A 20913-nucleotide genomic window follows, 5' to 3' on the forward strand; every position below is an offset into this window, starting at 1 on the left:
AAACTAAGAACGAAAGTAATATCTGAACATGATGGTAGTTTGATAGCTGCATCCAATCCAAAAATATAATAACTCAAAAAAAGATAGTATCAATCTCCTTCCTCGTATATTGCGCGCGCGTTATCTCAGAGCTGGATACCTAACCTAGGAGGTATATACCATCTCTACAAGTCGCCCTCCCACATGGCGTAGTGGTTCCTCGCGCATCGTATGGTCCGTGCCCACATGCCGCAACATAAATAAGTTCAAATCCCACTATAGTCAAACCAAACTGATCCGACTTAGGTTTTTCCTTGGGCACGCTAGGCGCTAAGGGTAATTCCATCTCCGTTATAAGAAGGCATATTCGACAGTTTTTCCCCTAATCAAAATCGGCTATCTGGGGCCAGCGCTAACCAGGTAAAATAATGCTATTAGCAGGTAAAGGCTAGAGATAGGAAATGGAAGATCTCTTATGTCAGGCGAAACTCTAGCTCTGTTTCTTTTAAAGGAGGTATTTTAGACGTCTAAAGCGCCATAGATGCGCCGCTGTAGCTACCTAGCCTATAGCAACCAATAGACGTTAACGTTCTCATCATCATCATCATCTACAAGTCGCCTCCAAAGAGCAACTTCCTTTCCAGCTCTCCTTTCCCCGGTGGCATCTTCATTTGAGCCAGAATGGCGGTCCGGTCTGTGGGTTTGGTGTACTCGTAGATCTCATTTGTGACCATATTCCACAGATAAACCTTTCCGGTAGAAGCGGTGAACATGTATGCGTCGCGGCCATTGTCACGGGAGACAATCATAAACCCCTTGGCGCCAGTTAAGCCGACTTGTTGGGCGGCCATCGTGCCATCCCCATCAGGGCCCCAGTAATACTCGATGTTCAAATCGTCGTCAGAGTTACTCCATCCCTCTGGTGGCGGATCATTGACCGCAGACATATTGTCTGTTGCCGTCTTTGTTTTCGCTGCAGTGGTTGCTTTTGGCCTCCCCGGAGCCGAGCTTGCCTCTTTGTACACCGAGAAGTTTGCTGTCTTGGCCCCCGCATCCCGAATAAGTTTTTTGCAGTTTGCACAAGGACCACAGAGGTTAGCTGATACCTTGTCGTGGTTGTAGGCCGTCAAATTTTGATCCATCATATAATCTCTCCGAAGAGCAAGGCCCATCAAATCTTCATTGCCGGAGCTGGAAAAACATTAGCTATTGGGGACGAGGGGAAGGTAGCTGGGGAGAGGGGAGAGAGAAGGGGAAGGGGGTAGGAAAAAGAGTTTATACCCGCGGACGCTGAAGATGAATGGATATGTCTCTGCACAGTTGCCGTACGGTTGATTTGAAGTAGTTTTTGGGTTCTTTTGCACCGGTGAGCTGTCGAAATCTTTCAGCGTAAACTTTTTAAGCCGTAAGCCGCTATAGAGCCAGTTAAATCGGCTGTGTTGTACTGCCCTCCTCCATTTCCCGGTATATTTATCCTTATCATCTTTGTCATTCTCTATCCAGTCATCACCGGCTATGCTACTCCCAAGGAAGAAAACTTTATAATCGGCCGGAGGCTTTTTACCAGCTGGGGGTTTCTTGTCGACTGGGGCCTTCATCAGTTTCCACGTAACCTGGAACATATAGGGCCAATCTCCCGCTCCGTTCCCAGGGGTTTTCCAATTCCACTTCCAACATGCGTGACCCGCGATGCGTGAGCACCACCGCCCGTAAACTGCGGCCAGTGGCAAGAAATAGTTATTCTTATCGGCCGTTGTTGGAGCAGGGCCTAGAATACTAATGAAAAGGCCAAGGAGGTCATAGGCATTCGCCCAACTAGACTCGAGAGATTCCTTCAGGGCCCCTTGATGTTCGATCGGCCAAGATAAGAGCTTAAACTTGACTGGATCTTTATCCTTATCCACAACCGTTCGCCAGTCCGTCCTTACTTTGCGTCGGAAGTGACTATTTGGTTTGGCATTTGGGTCATCAAAGTGGAGACCTTCGGGGAGACTATATTTTCTTATAATTAGCTAGTCTACCTACCTCAAACGAGCACACAGTTCATACGCACATAAGAAAATACAGTGCCCCCTTTATTCTCGAGAGTTGCTTTCGGACCTCTTCCTTCTCGGTCTGGGGGCCTCCTTTCTCACCCTTAACACAATCATCCAGCCATTTTTTGATCTGTTGGAATGTTAGCTTCGCTTATATTAGTTATACTAGATCCATAGATAGTTTAAAAGGCCAAGTTGAATTCGGCTTTTTAATATCAGGCCAGTACAGATAGCCAATAACACTTCCCTGTGTCAAATCATAGTTGAATGCGTTGCGAAAGAAGTTATCCTCGCCAAAGGCCGCATGAAGATTAACGTCCTTTGCTGCCATGATTTCAATACTTCGACGATTTTGTCAATTTGGTTGCAATAAATTGTGTCTATAGCAGAAGCCCATGTATACTTGTTGATTCGGACACCCTTAGCTACCTACTTTACGATAGCAGTTAGGTAATTCTCTCAGCCAAGATATTTCATGATACCTAGAGTCCATCTTTCTCCGCGTTTCCTCATGCGTGGTGATTGATACGGGACATCTTTTTTTACACTGCATAGCATTTTCTTTACTCCGCGAAACTCGCATTTCCGCGGCATCATCTTCACGAACTGACATAAGCCGCATCCGACGGTCCGGTGGAAGCTGAACCCCGCATCGTGGAGTAGTATTTCTCATATTGCTTTTGTATATTTTGACACATCGCTTACTTATATTTGCGTAAAGATGGGAACGTTGCGATAGAAACAGGTAAGACCAGTTGTCTCAAGCCAGCTGACACTTGCAGTGTCAGCGTCTCACCGGCCTGCTGTGTTATGTGACGACGTGATGCCGAATGCCGGGTGAAATTGCGAGTGTCTAGAGCAGGAGTTATGCCGTAATATGCTGTGTAGCTCATGCATTGCTAAAGAAGTAAGATATAATATATTTGATAGAATCTAGACCTCCTATATCGTCGATACTGTGCATGAGCATACAAGCATAAGACTTAACGGGTATATTAGTATAAGTGTCTAATAAGTGTATGCGCGTAAAGGGGTAGCCCCTTTTTTCTCCTTTCTTACACGAGACGAGGCCATGGCCCCGTGATAGCATCACAACTCGTAGCCTAATATGTAACCAGTACCTTTTAGCCATATCAAATATTAACGCAGTTTTAAATTGCTTCAAATCCGAGTTACATTTGTACATAATAGAATACTCCATCACCATAATTTATAAGATAGAACTGACTTCCTAATGTAACATAACTTTAAAGCCCTTTCCACTTAAAACATTGCGGTCTCATGATAATTCTTGTTCATTCCAAAAGCTGCTTAATCAATCTTATCAAGGAGGTGGGCAAAGGGGCTCTGATCCTCGTCTCCTTCCGTGCCCAGGTTCTTAGGAATGTAGAATACGTGATTAAACCCATTTGCCTGAGCAACGGTGATCTGACTGTTCTCAGCAACCATGGGGGCGCCTTGGATCTTATGAGAATCTTTCCAATCATCTCCACTCATAACGGCTCGCATGATATTCTGGGTTACGTTACAGTAATAGAGGTATACCTTTTTGGTTGACCTAGAGTAGGTCACCGCAATAGACGTGTTGGGGATCATGTCGCCCGCATGTACGGTAGTAACTGTTAGGCATTATTAGCTACAGATCCTTCTTGTATATAAATCGAAGGAGAAAATTGGGAGGCGTATTCTGTGGTCGTCCAGGACCCGGTAAAAGAACGAACTGGCTGCTTACGAGTAGTTTTATCTATATTGAAGTCGCGGAGGCCCCCACCTTCGTAGATAATATGCCGTTCCTTATTGACTTGGTCATACCAAGCAGCTAGAGAGCTGTTATAATCTACCTGGACTATACTACTCAGGACCTGCGTAGCTTTGCTGTTGAGGTCTAGCTCCACCACTTTTTTTCTAGTATCGGAACCATCACTATAAAGGTGGTTAAATCATTGCGCGAGCAAAACGGACGTCGAGGTAAAGATTAGGTAATAGATAGGGTGAGGCACGGCTTACTTGAGATAGTATAGCCAACCTTGGTTCCCATCTGTGGTCGTGCTTAAGGCAATATGATTGTTCTCGAACGTTCCTGGTGTGAGATCTTGGCAGATAGGCGATACAAGAGATATTTGGACATCCGCCTCTGCCTCGCCCTGCCACTGCTTTGGTATCGTCATGGCTACCACAAATTTAAGTCCGCGGTAGTAGGCTGCCGCAATGGAGGACGGATTCAGGATGTATCTGTTATAATGATCGTCGGCCGTTACCCAAGTGTCTTCAGCCTGGTTGTTGCTAGCGACACCATACTGCAACGAGATGGCTAGCTGTGCCTTACTGGTGTTGTAGAAAAGGCTAATGTTCTTATCATCTACAGCGCTCTTGTCGACAATCGCCGCCAAGGCCGCCATAACGATCTCGATGTCCGGCGAATAGTACTAAAAAGGCTTCGGTATTTTGAAATATACTATCAATCTTGATTTAAAAAGGAGCAAAAAGAATCAAAGACAGTTTAATGGGTTTCGTTTCGTAACGAAATACTTATTAGACACCTCGGTTTCTGGGCCTTGAGAATGATGTTAACGTAGATGGGAATGTTTATCTAATGGCTCAAGGGACCTGTATTTCCTAGGTAATATCTACTTAACGACATTATTGCCTCCTTGTTTATTATCCTATCATAAATATCACGTTTCTGCTTATGACGAATACAAGGTTGTTAGGCAATGCAATAAGGGCTGGCATTGCATTTCAGTAAGTACCTGTAGGTACCTAGGTAGTTAAAAATCAAAACCTAGTTAGCTATATGATCTTCGGGTGCTCATCCAGTATCCGTACGCATGTGCATTATATGCTGCTTTTCCGATCTCATGCAGCTCTGGTTTCACTCCTTGGGGTATCTATATAAAATTTTGGGCATGGTCTTAACCCGATGGCGAATTACGACTAGAGAAAACAACTGTTTAAACATGTACCGCACTGAGTAGTGAGTATTATTCATGAATAGGGATTTTCTTGTTATGGGGGTTCCAAATCGAAAGTCCCAAGCAAGTCGCGGCGTTCAGCATTCCCAACCATGTTTAGGTGTTAATCTACGGGCTGTATCAAGTGGCTTGTTAACAACAAGAGAGTGTGCTTATGTTCCATTGTCTAATTAGGAGTAACTTGGGCGAACTTGAATATCTCATATAGGACTCGGCCCAAAACATTTTGATATCCATCTTAGAACCCAAGCCCTAGTCCCTAGCATCCTCTCCTCACTAAAGATATTCACAATGGGCATATTTCCCGGAGGCAAAAGCACTCGCATCAACTCTCCTCGCCATCTAACCCTTCGACACTCTCGGAAAGTCGCCGCTGTATATCAGCGCAAAGCCCGACAGCTAGCTGGCATAGCCGCCGTTGAGAGTGAGGAGGATGTTGACCCTCTGGCACCTGGTGAGCAAAAGCTCAACTCGTATTGGGCGCCGGGGCTCGCGGCTGGCCCGAAACATAATATCACCGTGAATCAGAATATAAAGGCACCGACAGGCGAGGAATTGAATCTTAGTGCGGATAAGTCCTTTTTTGTAGACGCGCCACAGTTCTCGCTGCCGGAAGGGAGCGTGCACTCGACGTACCCTCCTCCAGGATATCCCGACACAAACAGGATCCTTCCTCATGTGGTCCTAACGGACCCGCATCTGCCATGGGAAAGACTCGGAAGTAAGAGCCAGGGGACGAACAAGGAGCTTCAGATGAAGATGAGGGCACTGGCAGAAGGTGCTAGTGGCGAGACTATACGCAACCGCGTGCCCTGGCTCGTCATATTCTCATTTTCTCAAGATGAGTTACGGCTACAGCCTCAGGATTTGGATGGGCCGACTAGCATCTTCCGCAGTACAAGTTCTGGCGTCGCCAAACCTGTCAAACAGTCAGGTACCATGACGGTCAACATGAGTATTGATGACCTATGGAAGGTGACAGACGTAACGACGCCTGTGACCAAAGATCTTGGGCCGGATAGCATGAAAAATAGTCGAGGCGACTTCATCTTTGTCAAGCCAGACCTCTTCACGAATCTCTTTCCCACGCGCGACTCTAATAACAACCCTGCCAAAGGCTCCAAGCCCAACGCGCAGCAATACCAGTACCAGGCACATGTGCGCAAGATAAATGGTCAGGGTATGGCGCTCGCTGGTGTTGAAGACACGGCCGTCTTTAGTATTGTCGTTGGCAACCGGTCCGGCCCGCTTGACAATGAGACGCCAGTAACCATGTCTGCACACCTCGTTTCTATCGAAGGTGTCGAGGAGATGTCTTGGCCCGTATCGAGCCACCGCTATGTGGCGCTGTGCTCGCTACATAGCTGGAATTACACTGTGTTACCGGCAAATACGCTTAACGTACCAGATGCCTTTGAAGATCTTGGCAGGACACTCAACGTCCTCCGTGCTCCAGAGGAAATCATCTCGCCGCTACGGGCTTCGAGCGACAAAATTCAACAGCTTGTTGCGAAGCGGCTCGATGATGGATACACGCTCGTAAGATATCGCACTCAGACGGGAGAATCCACCGTCGCCTTCTACCGCGGACCATTCACGCCTTCATTTGTCCCTCCCCTAGAAAATTTGACGACAAGCTCTAACTCGGGTGTCGACTTACAAGTCCTTGATAAGCAACTTGGGATCATGGATATTACGTATTCGGTTGCTTGGCAAGTCGGTCGCACCATGGCCCTAGGCGATGAGGCCTACATAGCTGCACTTAACCGGCTGCGTACTTCGATCCATAGTACGGCCGAGGCCGCCTCTAAACTAAAGACGGTGAAGGGTATTGATGACACGGCCTTCCGGACCCGCAACGATGTACTAGGCGGCATTGATTCGGCCATCCGCAGTTTAGCCTCGATCCATCTCAGCGGTAACGATGATATAAATCCGGGGAAACCCATTCGGGCGCCGCGGTATCTTCCCGGCGGCGCTAAGCGACGATGGAAACGTTCCCGTCTCGCACGTTCCGAGCTACCAGATATGTCCTTTGGCTCACCCTTGATTCGTAAACATTTCCCAAATGAAGCTGTCAAAGCAGCACGATACCTCGCCAAGAGCACATCAGGGGACACGTACGATGAGACCAATGATCCAGTGTCAACAGATTGGATGATTGTTCTTTCATGGCTCCTTGATCGCATGTTCCTCGCGGGTGTACCTGCTCACTGTCTTATACCTGACCCAACGTACCTTGAGCCTGAGCGCCTACGGTTCTTCCGCATCGATAATAATTGGGTTGATGCCTTAATAGATGGTGCTCTTTCACTCGGTAACCATTACGGCGATGACGAAGACCGTACGGCTATCAAAGAAATCTTCAACAACTACATTAAGCACACGCCGGAAGGACAGGACCAGCCGATGCAGATCCCAGCCTACGGTTTCTACCTACGGTCAGACCTCGTCACTATGTTCCCGGACCTACGTGTAGAGGTTCTAGACGCTGAAGGAGAAACTGCCTCCTCTGGCGCACCGCTTCTACGCCACGAAATTGTCACAGACGGCGTTATGATGGCCTTTATGGACCGTGTACCTGGCTCAGACCAATTTTCTAGTCTTGTCTTCACGCAGCCCGCGCACCAACAACGCTTCGCTGTCGCCCGCGATGTTGGCCCAGAGCAGGTCAAGGTAGACATACGGCGGCAGTACACAGTCGATCAGAACATTCGCGAAAAGGACGACAAGCGACATGACGCCCTCGGTGAGTCTATTACATACAAACGCGACAGCGCCGACAATATCTTCCTCTGGGACGCCAAATCCGGTTCCAAGCTGAATGATTTGCGCGTCATTTGGCCACCGCAATTTGCTGCCAAGCAGCTTCGGAAGCTTCAGGATGAGATGGGCACCTACAATGAGGGCGGGACACAGAAGCCTTATTTCAGTGACAATGAGCCAACATCGGCACTGTTTGCTATGCAACTGAACGACCCCATCTATAACCTGACTATTGATCTCAAAAGCCATAAAAGCTCAGAGGCGACAGCCCAAGTAGGGCCACCTGGGGGCTCAAGCAGCCCCGAAATCCGGACACTGAGGCTTATGGGCACGGCACGGGTCAAGAAGCTTACCTTAGATAATAGATCTGGAACTACGCCTTCGAAAAAACAAGATGACGACGATGACTATGGGGCCATTTTCAAGCGTCCTCAGAGCTACGCTGCCACACCCACTGCGCTTTCTAGCTTCCTCGCCCCTCACGTCCGCGCGCTCCCCGTCACTTCCGCGGCTTCTCTTCCTGAGCCTGATATACTTTCCCATATCAGGCAAAACCCTAGTGTCGAGTCTAAAGCTGTATCTAGTGGCCGGCCTATCGTGCGTGACGTAGCTGGATCGCCCAGATTTCAGATAACCGTCTCAAGCAACATCATTGGGCACTGGGAAGAGGTCCAGCTCGATAGTAACAATCTTGCGCAAGATCTCATCTTCTCGGTCATCGTGAACCAGGATGAAGTGAGTCAGTACCAACTTGTTGAGGTAGACATACAGATCAATGTCGGGAAATCCTCCTCCTACCTCATGGACACTTACACGGGGCCCGGCGCACACATGCTGACCAATATGCGCTTCAACGTGCTGCCCACCGTGGTTCAGGACAAAGAAAAGGATATTAATCAGCTACGTCTGCGGCTGTTGCCGCGCTCGGCCAAAGGCTGGGTCTATGCTACGCAAGTCAGCGAGCTGACCTTCCTGCTTGGGTTGGCTAAAATCAACGCACCGGCGAAGTTGAACAGTGAGTTCAAAGTCCAGACATGGGCCAAATACATGAGGAGCCCCAAAGAAGGTTTGGATCCTAAAAATATCCTTACGATCACGAATCCAGATACGATAGTGAAGGTTGTGAATCTCAAGTACGGTCATTCTACCTAGTTAGCTTCATGATAGACAACGGTTTATTTGCTTTTTACCCCTGAAGATAGGTGATAATCTAGCAAATCTTATTTTTCATTTCGGACAGCGTAGAACGAAGTATACTAGATTAATATGAACGAAATTTTCATGTGTACCTAGGTATTATTAAGAACTGTACGAGCCGATAATCCGGGCCTTAACGGCTAAAGAAACCGGCCGACCGGCCCCACTATAAACGGAAAAAGGGTTCGGACGGAATCCGGAGGATATGTGGGTCGCCGCGCCGCTACGATAAATTGGTAGACAACTGGTCAACGGGTACATAACTCTAGTTTTACACATGGTGATTTCGACGTTCACGAATCTACCAACTTATGGACTTGTATATATTTTCTCCCACGCTTTCTTGCCTTTAGTATTGTCTGGACCATTCGAAATTGTCTCTGGCACTCTAGGTCACCTGGTTCGCTTGCTACATGCATCGTGCCTCCATAAAACTATTTCTTATACGGCACATTCTTCTTAGCCCTACATAGGTGTTGTTACAACTTGCTAAATATAAAAATTAGGTCCTAATTGTTCCATAAGTTCTACCTAAATACTTGGATTCTAGCTGTAATCCCTTGCTCCGTGTAGTTTTCACAAGTACCTATTATATGCCAGCGCAGATCCGCCCTTTGTTCCCTACGTTCATCGCTGGGAGCCCGCACCGGGACCACATCATCTATTTACCATTATCCGTCCGTCTCTTGTCAAGGCTGTCCATAGCACTCCCCTATCATGTCCGATCCAGATATAAAGCAAATATATCGCTTTCCTACTGTCAGGATTTATACCCGTTGATTGATGTCATACACAGAGTGAATGTCTAGGGTAGGTAGACCAAGTAATAGATAGTATTGAACTTGTAACGTCTGGCCTTCTATCCCCTTACGAGGGCGCTGTGCGCCTCTTATATAGTAGATAGACCCCTGTTAGCTACCCCTACCCACTTATACCCTGACACCTACCGAGTTTATTGAGAACTTACACGTCCTCCCAAATGGAAACCTTTTACTAAGCACTTTCAAGTCACCCGGTCTTCTCTATATCCTTGACCCAACGACCACGGAGCCCCAGGCTAAACCAGTCGCCAGCTTCCACGATGGCATTACAGGCCTAACAGGTATTGTTCCACTAGAAAATGGTCTATTATGCTGTCAGCAGCGGTTTGCATACATCCTTCTCCTTCTCCTTCTAGAGGGGTAGTATGAAGCTGTTCATAGTGTCACTCTAATCAGACAAAGTAGCCGATAGCATTTCGGTCCCAGATACGGCCACAATGAACGGTCTAGCCACACTTCCGGCGTCCGCATAATCCTCTTATCTTCCTCAGTGCCAATTCTATTGACGGGCGCATATTTGCCATCAACACCCACACCAGAGAAGTTAGTATCATGTTCGAGGGCGCTGCTCTCAGTGCCAGCGGTTGGGATAGTTCATCGGGTGTGCCGCCGATCGAAATCAACGGCCTTAGAACCCGCGGCAACTACATTTACTTCACAAACTCGGCCCAGGGGACCTTTTCGCGTTTTCGCGTTAATAAAAACGGCAAAATGGTCAGTGACTTTGAGGTCTTGGCACGGAGTCCCTAACCCCTATTACCTAGTATATATAGAACATTTTTCCACGCATAATTAGTAATATGAGGTTATGCACAGTAGCATGCTTGCGCCTAGGGATATATCCTATAGCTTAGTAATAGATCGGTAGGTGGTGATTTGTTAAGATTCAGAAAGTTATTATGCAGAGCCCCTGAGTCATATGACTTAGGTACCCGGGTACCTTAACCTACGTACGACCACAGGTCCTTATTTTAGTTTATTATTTATACACGCATGTCTATTATTTCAGATAGCAAGATTGTTGTTTATTAACGTTACCATGTAGAATATCAATATAGTTACTATTAGTTAGTTGAGTTCAGCTTATTAAATTTTACCCCTAATTCTATCCAAGTCTGCCCAGTCGATTTAGGTATTCAACTATAGAAAGTTACAAATCATTCCTTATTGTCTGCACTTATAACTTATAATTGTTCACATAAAGGAACCACACCTTGACCAGTGACAGACTCAGTTTATTAATTTGATAGGCGAGTCAAGTATTATAAACCGTGTATATTTACGGAATTTTTGCATGACTTAAGAAGACCACCTCTTCCTCTCAGCATTTCCTATTACTATTAATTCTAAACCTTTTCCCAAAAAGCTCTCTCACTACCTACTCGCACAGTTCATAGTCTCCAATACACATATAACTAAAGTTGTGATCAAGATTTTTGACGGAAGTAAAAAATACTAAGTCGCGTTGGCAGATCCCAAATTCTTATCCAGTGCTACCATTATTATTCAAAAATAAAGGCTCTGTCTCTAAACACCCCGAAGTGTAACTTTTGACTCTATCACATGGCGTATTTGCCAGGTGTACTTCTGTCTGTATTCCAATTTTTCCTATGCAAGTCCGTCTTAAATATCCCACTACCCTACGAGGTAGGTACCTAGGCAACGCCCCTCGTTCGCATGGTGATTGCACTACACTTATCGTACTCTTAACATTTTACAAATTCATCCTTAGGGAAGCAAGTTCGCTCCTTCTGTAGAATCCGGTTGCCGATTTAAACAACAAATAATTTCAGGCATCATTCGTCTTTTTCCTCTTCCTTTCCGTCTTATCATTAACAAGAAGGATTTTACTGTCGCCCTAGAATCATTCGCCATAATTTCCAGTTTTGGAACATACCTAATGCGATCTCCGTCCTCGTTTAACATATCCAAGCGGAGTTTTGGCATGCTTTATCAACTTGGTTACTATTTCTATCCAGAATCAAACTACGACGCGACATTCACCCAGTTATCATTGTCGGCAGCATTATATGCAAGGCTTTCTTTTATGGATTAGGCCTTATCTATATCGGAGTCAAGTAGTTGATATTCTCAGTCTTCTGTTGTCACAATGGATCACAAGGTCCTTCGAAAAGGCCTTCGACTTATCGATGGCCTAACTTTCGATTCAATCAGCCAGTTGTCCATGGATCCCGACAACATTCTCTCTCCTCTTATAACTGCAGGGCTTAGCAATGCCACCCCAGACGAAGTTCACGAAGCAATCATACATCCAATCAGAATGCTCTTCCTTGTCTGTATCAAGAATAAAGATGTATACATTCGTGTGCGAGGCGACGAATCTTTCTATTACCTTCTCCTATCCGAGTGGAACCCAGGAACCTTGGCTACTCCTTTCGCACCTGCGCTGCTTGGGAAGCTAGTCTCTTTGTTCGTCGGTGCACGTCGCCGTTATCTATCAGACGAACATTCTGCAGAAGAAACTACGAACCTGACAACAGCCATTGATGGATTCATCACAACAATCGATCTTGTCGATAGCACCATTGAAACAAGACGTGTCCCTAGCCTAACAGCCCCCAAAGGTTTTAAACCCATCCGTACGTGGCCTCCCGACTACTTCAGCAAGCTCGATGTTGCGATACTGGGGGAGACCACAACTCGGAAGGCACTCTTCGGCATCGATCATGAGAATAAAGGGGACAAGGAAGACGCACTTTTGTATCCGCACGACCAGAGTCTTCCCTTATATGTCCGCAGGTACCTCTGCTGGTTATCCTTGACTGAAACGAAGCCCGAGTCTAAAGGTGTGCTGTTTCTCGCTCCTATAGCATTCATGTCCGAACAGCAGCGCCAAGAGTGGTACAAGCCTACTGGACATAAGTCTCGCTTCTACGCCACAGTGAACGAGTTTCTCGACTACGCCAAGGTGGAATTTGAGAAGACAGGAAAAGGAGCAAAGCACCATGTGATCGGTCTCCTTACCCCGTGGTTCTTTGACGTAGAAGAAGTTGCGTCGGCGGCAGCAAGGAGAGACGAAGCTATTCCCATCGTGTGGGAGAAGACATGCTTCAGGGCTGGAATGGTGCTTTGCATAAGCAAGTTCGAACGAGATGGTCATCAGTGGCGTTATCAGTTGGCTATCTTTAAGCCAAGCCTCCCTTACTATCAGAATGCAGCCGAGCCACAGAGCCGGCAAAGAAAGCAAGATGTGTGGATTAGGGAACTCCTAAAAAAGGTTAATGAATACTTCTATGTGACGAGGGCGTGGACTGGAGGTGAAACTCAAAACCATATTGGTCCTCCGTCTTCTCGTAAAGTCTCAGCGGACTCGGTTGAGTTATCGAATGAATTCATCACGGAAATCATGGAGACCCCGAGCGTACTTCCTATAACGGCCGCAGAGCATGTCAACATGGGCTTTGAAGCTGTGAAAGGGAATGATGAATATCCCAGCTTGTAGAAAGCAACAGGGAAGGGTTAATATATTGGCGTTAAAGGAGCAGGGGCGATACCACGCAAGTCTACTCTTGATAGGGTTTAGACAGCATTTGTCATGGATGTCTAATAGTTGCTAATTAGTACCTAAGGTAGTTGTTGTATTGTATAGGTGTGGGGTGCCGGTTTGCAGGATGTATTTATACTTCCACATGTCATGTGACCATGACAGTATTGTAAATTTTAATTCAGCTTTCAATACACATCAGTACTTCCTACACGTATATTTTCTCCTTTTCAAGCCACATGAATTCATAACCTGTGAGATGTACCTTAGTACATCTCAACACGTGACTGCTCGTCACGTGTCATTCAGACATTCGGATTCATCCTGAGTGTTTGTAAAAAAAATAATAATGTTTCATTATTATTAGTTAGTTCAATAGATCAATTTATCTAACATAACCCCTCAGTAGTGGAATGGTAAGCCACCTCATACCAGAACTCCTCCCAATAACCTCGAAACCTTAGCACTTAGATCGATGTATATAGCTGACGATGTCGTTCTCTACCCTCCCAAATGAATTGGTCCAAAAGATACTTATCGCAGCTGTTCGAGTACGTGTTAGTAAACGTTGGTTTGGTACAAGTAGTGTCGAACGCGCTCTCCGGTTACGACTTGTTAGCCGATTATGGGACACCGTAACGATGTACGCGGTGTTTCAGTCAGGAATCCTTCACGATCCTCAGCTATTGCCGTTCCCTTATATTTGTCGCCCATTCTGGTCTCGGTATCTTACAGACAAGTTAATGTGTACGGCCGAGCCGCCAACTCGGCCACTCCTTATTATCCGCCAAGTCGCAGAGCGCATTTTAGCTTTCCGCGGTGAAGATACTTGGGGTGAGAAACTAGAAGAGGTCATTTTCGAGATCTCCAAAGTTTGTATGAAGACAAATGATCATTACGGTGGAAGCTATGTAACCTGGACGATACCTCCATCAAGAGATACCAAGATGTCGACCAAGATGTCGACCAAGATCACGGATCACGATGAGGACTTCGTGCAGGCTCTATTAGCGGCTGCAGCTTTTACCAACGAAGTAAAATTGGTGAAGGAGCTGCTTCCACATTTCCGACAATCACCATACCTAATTTCCCCCCCATATAGATGCGATGATACGTAAGTTATCTACCTATTAACCTACAATCTCAACGAACTTAAGGCAGTATACATCGTTAACAATTCACCCCAACAGTCCCAATTTTGGCTATCCATTACTTGGATGGCCATTAGAATTGGCTGCTTTCAAGGGAAATGTTGAAATAGTCCGCATATTTTTGGACTTCATCACCGAAGCAGACGAAGGAAAGAGTCAGCAAGAAGAAGCAGGGCGTAACATCATCATCCGACACGGAAGCAAAAAGAATAACATTGCCATGATCGAGCTGGGTCTTGATCCAAATTGTTGGTACGAAGACAGCGAGCAGGACCTCCTATACACCTTCTCGTTAACCACAAGCGTCGATACTTTCAAGCGTTTGCATCAACTTTATAAAGAGTGTATCTTGGACGACAAGGAACGTCTCATTGACGATGAGGAATTTCTTAAGAATGAGGAATTTCTGCTGAACGACGAATGTATGATCGAGTACGAAAGGCCGCCTGATTACGCCAACTCTTTAACTAGGCTTAGTGTTCTTTTGAAGTTAATATGTTGTTTTTCTGCGGCCGGGAACATACCGCTAATAGAACATGTTATCCAGCTCTGTAAGCAGCTCGGTCTATCAGTTGAAGATCTAAACAAAAGCAAGAAGTATAGACTTTGCGGACCTCTTGGTGGACCAGCAGGATACGGTCACCTCAGCACAGTTGTTTACCTGCTAGAAATGGGGTTTAAAGCCGATCGTATTTCGATACTCCAAGCTGTTTGGCATGGAAATCTTCGTATAGTACGGCTACTGCTGGAAAACGTTGTTCACCACATTGTTGACTGGGGTGGTGCCCTACTACAGGCAGTGAGGGGCGAGAACGAGTCGGTTTTCCGGCTATTGGTGGAATTTGGAGCACCACTTGACGAGTGGATTGAAAACGAGGGACTACGTATAGCGGAACGGGAGGGCCTAGAATCAATGGTTAATCTAATCAGAGAGTACGAGTGGGAGATACCACGCCTTGAATTCATAGAAAATGTGGAATAGAGACGGGCTTGGGTCCAGCTTTCAATAACGCCCTATTCACTGAAGTAGGAAATACAACAGGACCTACATGTAGGCAGACTCCAAAAGGATGCCTAGGTACTTCTCATTGGCTAAACGAATAATGCCTCGCCACATGCTGTAACGTCTAACAGAGTGCCACGAATCAATAGCAAACACCTCGGTAAATGCATTGTAAACTGGAACAGTGAGAAATAACCATAGATGATATGATGGGAAGCATCCTATTATTTGCAAAATGGGGCTGAGTAATTTAGAACCCGTAAATGCTTTGGGTGATAAGGGATGTGATACGACATTGTATCACCTTAGGGGATATAATATGCCTTACCATCTTCCATTCTTTTTTCAACAAGGCTCTAGGTTGACCGCCACCAATTTTCGACTTTCAAGTAGGTTTTCGAGCAGGCTGACCAAGAGGCTATCTTATTCTTGACATCAAGAATTAGAATCGAATTTTTATTAATCTCCTAAAAGGGTGGTATGGAAGTTCTCGGTGCCGTTGCGGCCGCAGGGCAGCTCGTTGGAACAGCTGTCAAAATCCTCGAGTTGATTGCAGAGCTTCGAGAGTTCCTAAAGAATGCCCATGGTAAATGCCAAGGATGGCTCACCCAGCTCACGGCCCTCGACAATGCAATTACGGATATCCGCCTGAACCCGACGTTGCACACGAGCAACATATTGCATATCATAGAGGCAATGTACCCGAAGGTTCGAGATCTAGGCACTCTTCTACCACGTTACAGCCCTGTCAGTAGTCCAGGACTTAAGATACGGTTTACTACAAGAATGAGGGGTGCGCTGTCAGCCAGAACAGTAGAAGCCCGAATCATTCAACTTTTCCAATCTCTGGAACACGATAAAACCACACTTATCCTAACGATTACCACCCTTAACAGATCGATTGCGAGAGGCTCCTACGCCAAGATGGAACAAGGTAAACCCGTAAAGGAAGATACGCATACTACGACCCAAGAGATATCTAGTCCGAACGGACCATCCCGTAAGTGGAGCCTAACCCCCGTCTAAGACTTCCCCCCTATCTTCACCCACTACAAGTCTAAAAGCATTCTACTAACATAGTTTTCGTCCTATTTCAGATGATATCCAAATGAATCAAGGACGGTCTGGCCAAGAGCAAAACAATCACCCTGCTGAGGCAGATCAAACTGTGGTACGTAGTTTCGAGATTAATGGTTAGGAAAGAATTCTTATTAACATAGAATTACAGCAATCCCCTAGCATTACTTCTCCTAAGCGTGGCACTCATATCGAGAATCTCGACATCAATGGAAACGGTTGGATTCTCGCCAATTCCACAGAACGTGACATGATGATGAAGGATGTCAAGGGCAATGGCCATGGCACCTTCGCTGGGGCTCACGATCCTCAAGTGATGATATCATTATTCAACTCCGGATTGATGAATAATTACGCGACCCGGGACAGCCCGACCGGCCCGAACGGTCAGAACGGTCAGAGCGGCACAAACAATACGAACTCGATTCCCCTGGCGACGCCCACGTCGATGCCCATAGCGATGGCCCCGGCAACACCCCCGGTAACTCCCCCGGTAACGCCCCCCTATTGAAACAACCCGGCCTCTGGAGAATGTCAATGGCAACGAACGTTTTGATCTAGATTTTAGGCAAGGCCCGATCACGCATATAGACCAAAACAAGACGAGAGCTGAACCAAACTCAAAGGTTTGGAGGGATGCAAGAGACAAATAGGCCTTTTCCGCATATGGAGAGATATCTTGCGCGAATGATATGGCGAACTAGATATGATATGATGGATCCGACATGGTATGGGGAATCGAATATGATAAAATAAGAGACCTAGAAACATGATTGTATTAATGCTACCTACTCAGAGTTCGATTTAATATGAATAAGTGAATAAATAAGTTATATTTAAACCTTCAAACCAGTAAGACCCAGTGATTAGGTAGAGTCTGGTCTGATATTACCCAAGTGGATAACTTTCAATTTACGCCACCTCTCCCCCTTTTTTTTTCGAATCTACGCACCAGGACTTACTACCGTTTGGGTTATTACCTTAGGTACCTATTCAACATGTTCAGCAGCCTAACATGCTCATGCTTAGTACAGTCGGTATGTATCACAGAAATGTCACCAATGTGTCAACTTCGCGGCATTGAGGCTGTTCAGAATGTACACTTATCTTATGTTTTTCTATAAGTTATTTCTCAACGCAAGGTAATTATAAAACATGGTACCTCGCAATTCTCCCCCGAGCAACTTTTTCATTCGAGACTCGCACAACGTTGTCCCTGCCAATAGGTTTCTCCTTAGCACTAGTACGAGGCGTTTACCAAAACTACCTGCCTAGATACTATATCAACATGCCACTGGCTCCTAAAACCAACCCGCACGGCGAAGATTTAACATGTCGCTGTGGTGCACGAGCTCCGTATTTGTTCTTAGCACTGCTAGACGAAACAGGGGAGCCCAAGCTTGACACCGGTAGGGTTTCTACTATACACATCCTCACGATATCTAATGTACGATATTTTAGGGATTAGACGAGCAATATGTAGCTACTATTCCTGCGGCTTCCACGTCGATTGGGAGCATCGTGCCCATGTCGAAGAAATCAGTCAAGGGAACTGGAGGTCTCCTCCAATACAGTTACCCCGGTCCGACTTTATGCAACAGGGGGAGTTCAATAACATCTCCGTCGTGGGTAATAATAATCGTATTGGCAGTAAGAATATTGATTGTAAGCATGTCATCATAATGGGATATAAGCTGAGTATTTGGCACATAGATTGGCTACACATAGACCATTTGACCATCAATCCCAGAGAGCTCCAGATATATAGTACTGGAGCACTAGACCCCCCGTATTCGCCATTTAACGCCGAGACTCTAAAACGGAATAGCTCTAAGGTTCATCTTCAGGGTGGCCAAGTACCTCTCATACAACTGATTCTGGAGTATTTTCGCAACTTCTGGCGATGAATCTTGGCCTTAGCCAAAGCTAGGCAAATTGGGAGAACGATATAGCAGCTAACTTTCTCGGAAACTAGTGCTTCTTACGCTAAATGAAGGTAACATCTCCATTGTAGCTATTTGCTGCCTGTTTTTGCTATTTTTACAACTCAATAAGCGGGTGTAAGGTCAATAGCCATGGTATGGTCTTGCGCGATTACGGGTCAGATAGAATTTCAATATAGGTAGTTTCATTTTTCTAGATTTGCAGGCCTAAATGCCAGTCACTAGATATGACTTAGGAAAATATAAGAGAATCATTATTTTTGCCTCTCTTTTCCTCTCATCCCACCATTAAATACAACCCAGGCTTGGGAGTAGTCATTCGCGCTCTCGACACGTTGCCTGGCACTTAGTTTTAATCATCAATCATCGCTTGTGAAGAGTTCCTACGTACCTAATGAGATAAATTTGACAAAGGGAATATTCCTTCAGTCTTAATATTTTCGCCTCGCTAAAAGTAGTTGGTATTTAGCAATCACGCGGAGAAATATGTTGGGGCTGGCTGTCAGAGATACCCTTTGATAGTTGTCATACAAAGAGTAAGTGCCTAGGATAGGTAGATCAGGTAGTAGATAGTATTGAACTAGTAACGCCTGGCCTTCTATCCTCTTACGAGGGCGCTGCTCGCCCCTTATATAGGTAGTAGATAGACCCCTGTAGCTACCCCTAGCCCACTTATACCCTGACACTGGCTCACAAAATAAATTGGACAAATGTAACCCACAAGTAACAACACAAAAGCTTAGTATGGAATAAGACTTCAAGATACTGAAAAGGACTACTAGAAACTACCTGATTCTTAAGCAAGGCACGCTTCAGATTGTATATCTACATATTCTCGTTCTATTTGCCGCGATGCGGCTTCACTTCTCAGGCAGCAGGCTTCTTCATGCTCTTAGCTACCTCCACGTACGAACCGTTAAGGATATCATCAACAATCTTCTTCTCCCTCGGCTGCCAGCCCAGCTCTGTCTTTGCCTTGGCATTAGACGCTCGATTCTCCGTGCTGATGAACCCGACGAGAAACTCTCCCATCGTCGCTTTCGCCTCGGCGGCGGGCCGAGACTTAACCGGGAGATCCAAGACTTTGCCCATAGCTTCGAAAAGCTCCTTTACCGACACGTCTGTCTCGTAGCTCAGGTTGTACGCCTCGCCGGCTCGGCCTTTCTTGATAGCTAGGAGGTACGCGCGGGCGGCGTCGTCGACGTGCACGGTAGTGGTCTTGACTGATCCGTCGTCTACGTAGGCGAGCTCGCCAGCTTGGGCGCCAAAGTCCATGAAGAGACGGACACCGCTGCCGCCACGCCCGTAGACGTATGGGGCTAAGCGTAGCGCAATCACTCTGATTCCCTTAGAAGCCTGCTTTAGAGCATACGTCTCGCAGCCTATGCGGTCGTTGAGGGGTTCTCGCCACAACGGTGATGTCTCGTTTGTCTCTCCGTGGTTCGGGTCCGCGGCCGTGACAAGAGTACCCGAGGTAACGAGAAAGGTCTTGTTGGTGCCCTTCAGGCCGTCGGTGATGGCATCTACGACCTTGTTGTCGATTTCAACCACCTTCGAGTAAGGCTGGTCCATATTTTGTGCAAGGGCGTCGGCGAGGTGGATGACGATGTCCGCCTTGGCGCTCTGCTCTCTCAGGATATCGTACGAGAATAGGTCGCCGCGGATGGAAGAGGCTCCAAGGGCCTTAAGCGTCTCGTCACCCTTCTCGGAGCGAGACAGGCCAACGACGGTATAACCTTCGGCGACAGCGAATTCGGTAATGCGAGAGCCAATGTAGCCGTTGGCGCCGGTCATGAAGATGGTTTGGTTCGCCATGATGAATGTGGTTCAATGTTTGACAAGATGTCGATGCAACTGGAATAGGCTTAGGAGTTGAATACTACCATCTATGATTATATAGGTACATCGTGTTTCTCTTTAGCTGTAGGGTGGGTGACCGTGAAGCTTTATATCAATCTACATATACGCATACCCACCACTTATTTGGCCTGTCGATGTCTCAATTATCTCCTTAACCACAAACTCCGACGTGTGACACCATGATTTTACAGAAGGAAATAAGTTAAATCCGGCATCGAGATCTTAAGTCCGGCAATCGCATCATTTATATGCTGTGCTAGGTACCTCCTTATTTGTTACGTATTCCGTCTATCTGGGTAAATGGAGGTCAAGGGAGGTCCGAAGATGGAGCGGATGGGGTGTATGAAGATGTTTATTTCTAGACGTTGCTTGTGTACCCTAGGTACCTAGGTACAATACCTGCTTAAGCATTTAGGGGTCTTTGTCATTCTACTTTACGTCTCCTGCTCTTTGAAAGGAAACCGCAACAATCTATTCTCAGTAAATTGCGACCAACCCGGTGAAGCAATTGTTGTGTCCAACGCCATCACACGGTTGAGAAGCTTGCGGAGCGTTCGGATCCCGGATTCGGACCGTCCTACAGCGTCTTCTTTAAGAAGTTAA

At 46.3% G+C, this 20913-nt stretch overlaps 7 protein-coding genes across 7 annotated transcripts; 4 read left to right on the top strand and 3 right to left on the bottom strand.

The window, feature by feature from the left end:
- Positions 1–19: 19 nt before the first annotated feature.
- Positions 20–2982, bottom strand: F4817DRAFT_348249 (uncharacterized protein). Its single transcript, XM_049304662.1, has 4 exons — positions 2267–2982; positions 2033–2149; positions 1261–1971; positions 20–1170 (listed from the first exon to the last, which is right to left on the bottom strand). The coding sequence occupies exons 1-4, from the start codon at positions 2344–2346 to the stop codon at positions 588–590; spliced, it is 1491 nt and encodes a 496-aa protein (XP_049155635.1). The 5' UTR covers positions 2347–2982; the 3' UTR covers positions 20–587.
- A 344-nt stretch (positions 2983–3326) lies between these two features.
- On the bottom strand, positions 3327–4414 carry F4817DRAFT_319316 (uncharacterized protein; the record flags this gene model as incomplete). The annotated part of the gene is made up of 3 exons (XM_049301047.1): positions 3327–3634; positions 3748–3938; positions 4023–4414. 3 exons carry the CDS (start codon positions 4412–4414, stop codon positions 3327–3329), a joined length of 891 nt encoding a protein of 296 aa, XP_049155636.1.
- Positions 4415–4990: 576 nt separating this feature from the next.
- F4817DRAFT_348256 (uncharacterized protein) lies at positions 4991–9332 on the top strand. Its single transcript, XM_049304663.1, has one exon. The coding sequence runs from the start codon at positions 5279–5281 to the stop codon at positions 8903–8905; it is 3627 nt and encodes a 1208-aa protein (XP_049155637.1). The 5' UTR covers positions 4991–5278; the 3' UTR covers positions 8906–9332.
- Positions 9333–11822: 2490 nt separating this feature from the next.
- On the top strand, positions 11823–13365 carry F4817DRAFT_348260 (uncharacterized protein). The gene has a single exon (XM_049304664.1). It carries the CDS (start codon positions 11882–11884, stop codon positions 13232–13234), a length of 1353 nt encoding a protein of 450 aa, XP_049155638.1. The 5' UTR covers positions 11823–11881; the 3' UTR covers positions 13235–13365.
- A 293-nt stretch (positions 13366–13658) lies between these two features.
- F4817DRAFT_348261 (uncharacterized protein) lies at positions 13659–15756 on the top strand. The gene is made up of 2 exons (XM_049304665.1): positions 13659–14390; positions 14467–15756. The coding sequence occupies exons 1-2, from the start codon at positions 13768–13770 to the stop codon at positions 15407–15409; spliced, it is 1566 nt and encodes a 521-aa protein (XP_049155639.1). The 5' UTR covers positions 13659–13767; the 3' UTR covers positions 15410–15756.
- F4817DRAFT_348263 (uncharacterized protein) lies at positions 15757–17348 on the top strand. The gene is made up of 3 exons (XM_049304666.1): positions 15757–16430; positions 16528–16601; positions 16659–17348. Exons 1-3 carry the CDS (start codon positions 15911–15913, stop codon positions 17016–17018), a joined length of 954 nt encoding a protein of 317 aa, XP_049155640.1. The 5' UTR covers positions 15757–15910; the 3' UTR covers positions 17019–17348.
- Positions 17349–19287: 1939 nt separating this feature from the next.
- On the bottom strand, positions 19288–20378 carry F4817DRAFT_348264 (putative NAD dependent epimerase/dehydratase). The gene has a single exon (XM_049304667.1). The coding sequence runs from the start codon at positions 20263–20265 to the stop codon at positions 19318–19320; it is 948 nt and encodes a 315-aa protein (XP_049155641.1). The 5' UTR covers positions 20266–20378; the 3' UTR covers positions 19288–19317.
- Between the last annotated feature and the right edge of the window lie 535 nt (positions 20379–20913).

The sequence above is a fragment of the Daldinia loculata genome (assembly GCF_022478755.1).
Source record: "Daldinia loculata strain CBS 113971 unplaced genomic scaffold F4817scaffold_58, whole genome shotgun sequence".
Classification (NCBI taxonomy): Eukaryota; Fungi; Ascomycota; class Sordariomycetes; order Xylariales; family Hypoxylaceae; genus Daldinia; species Daldinia loculata.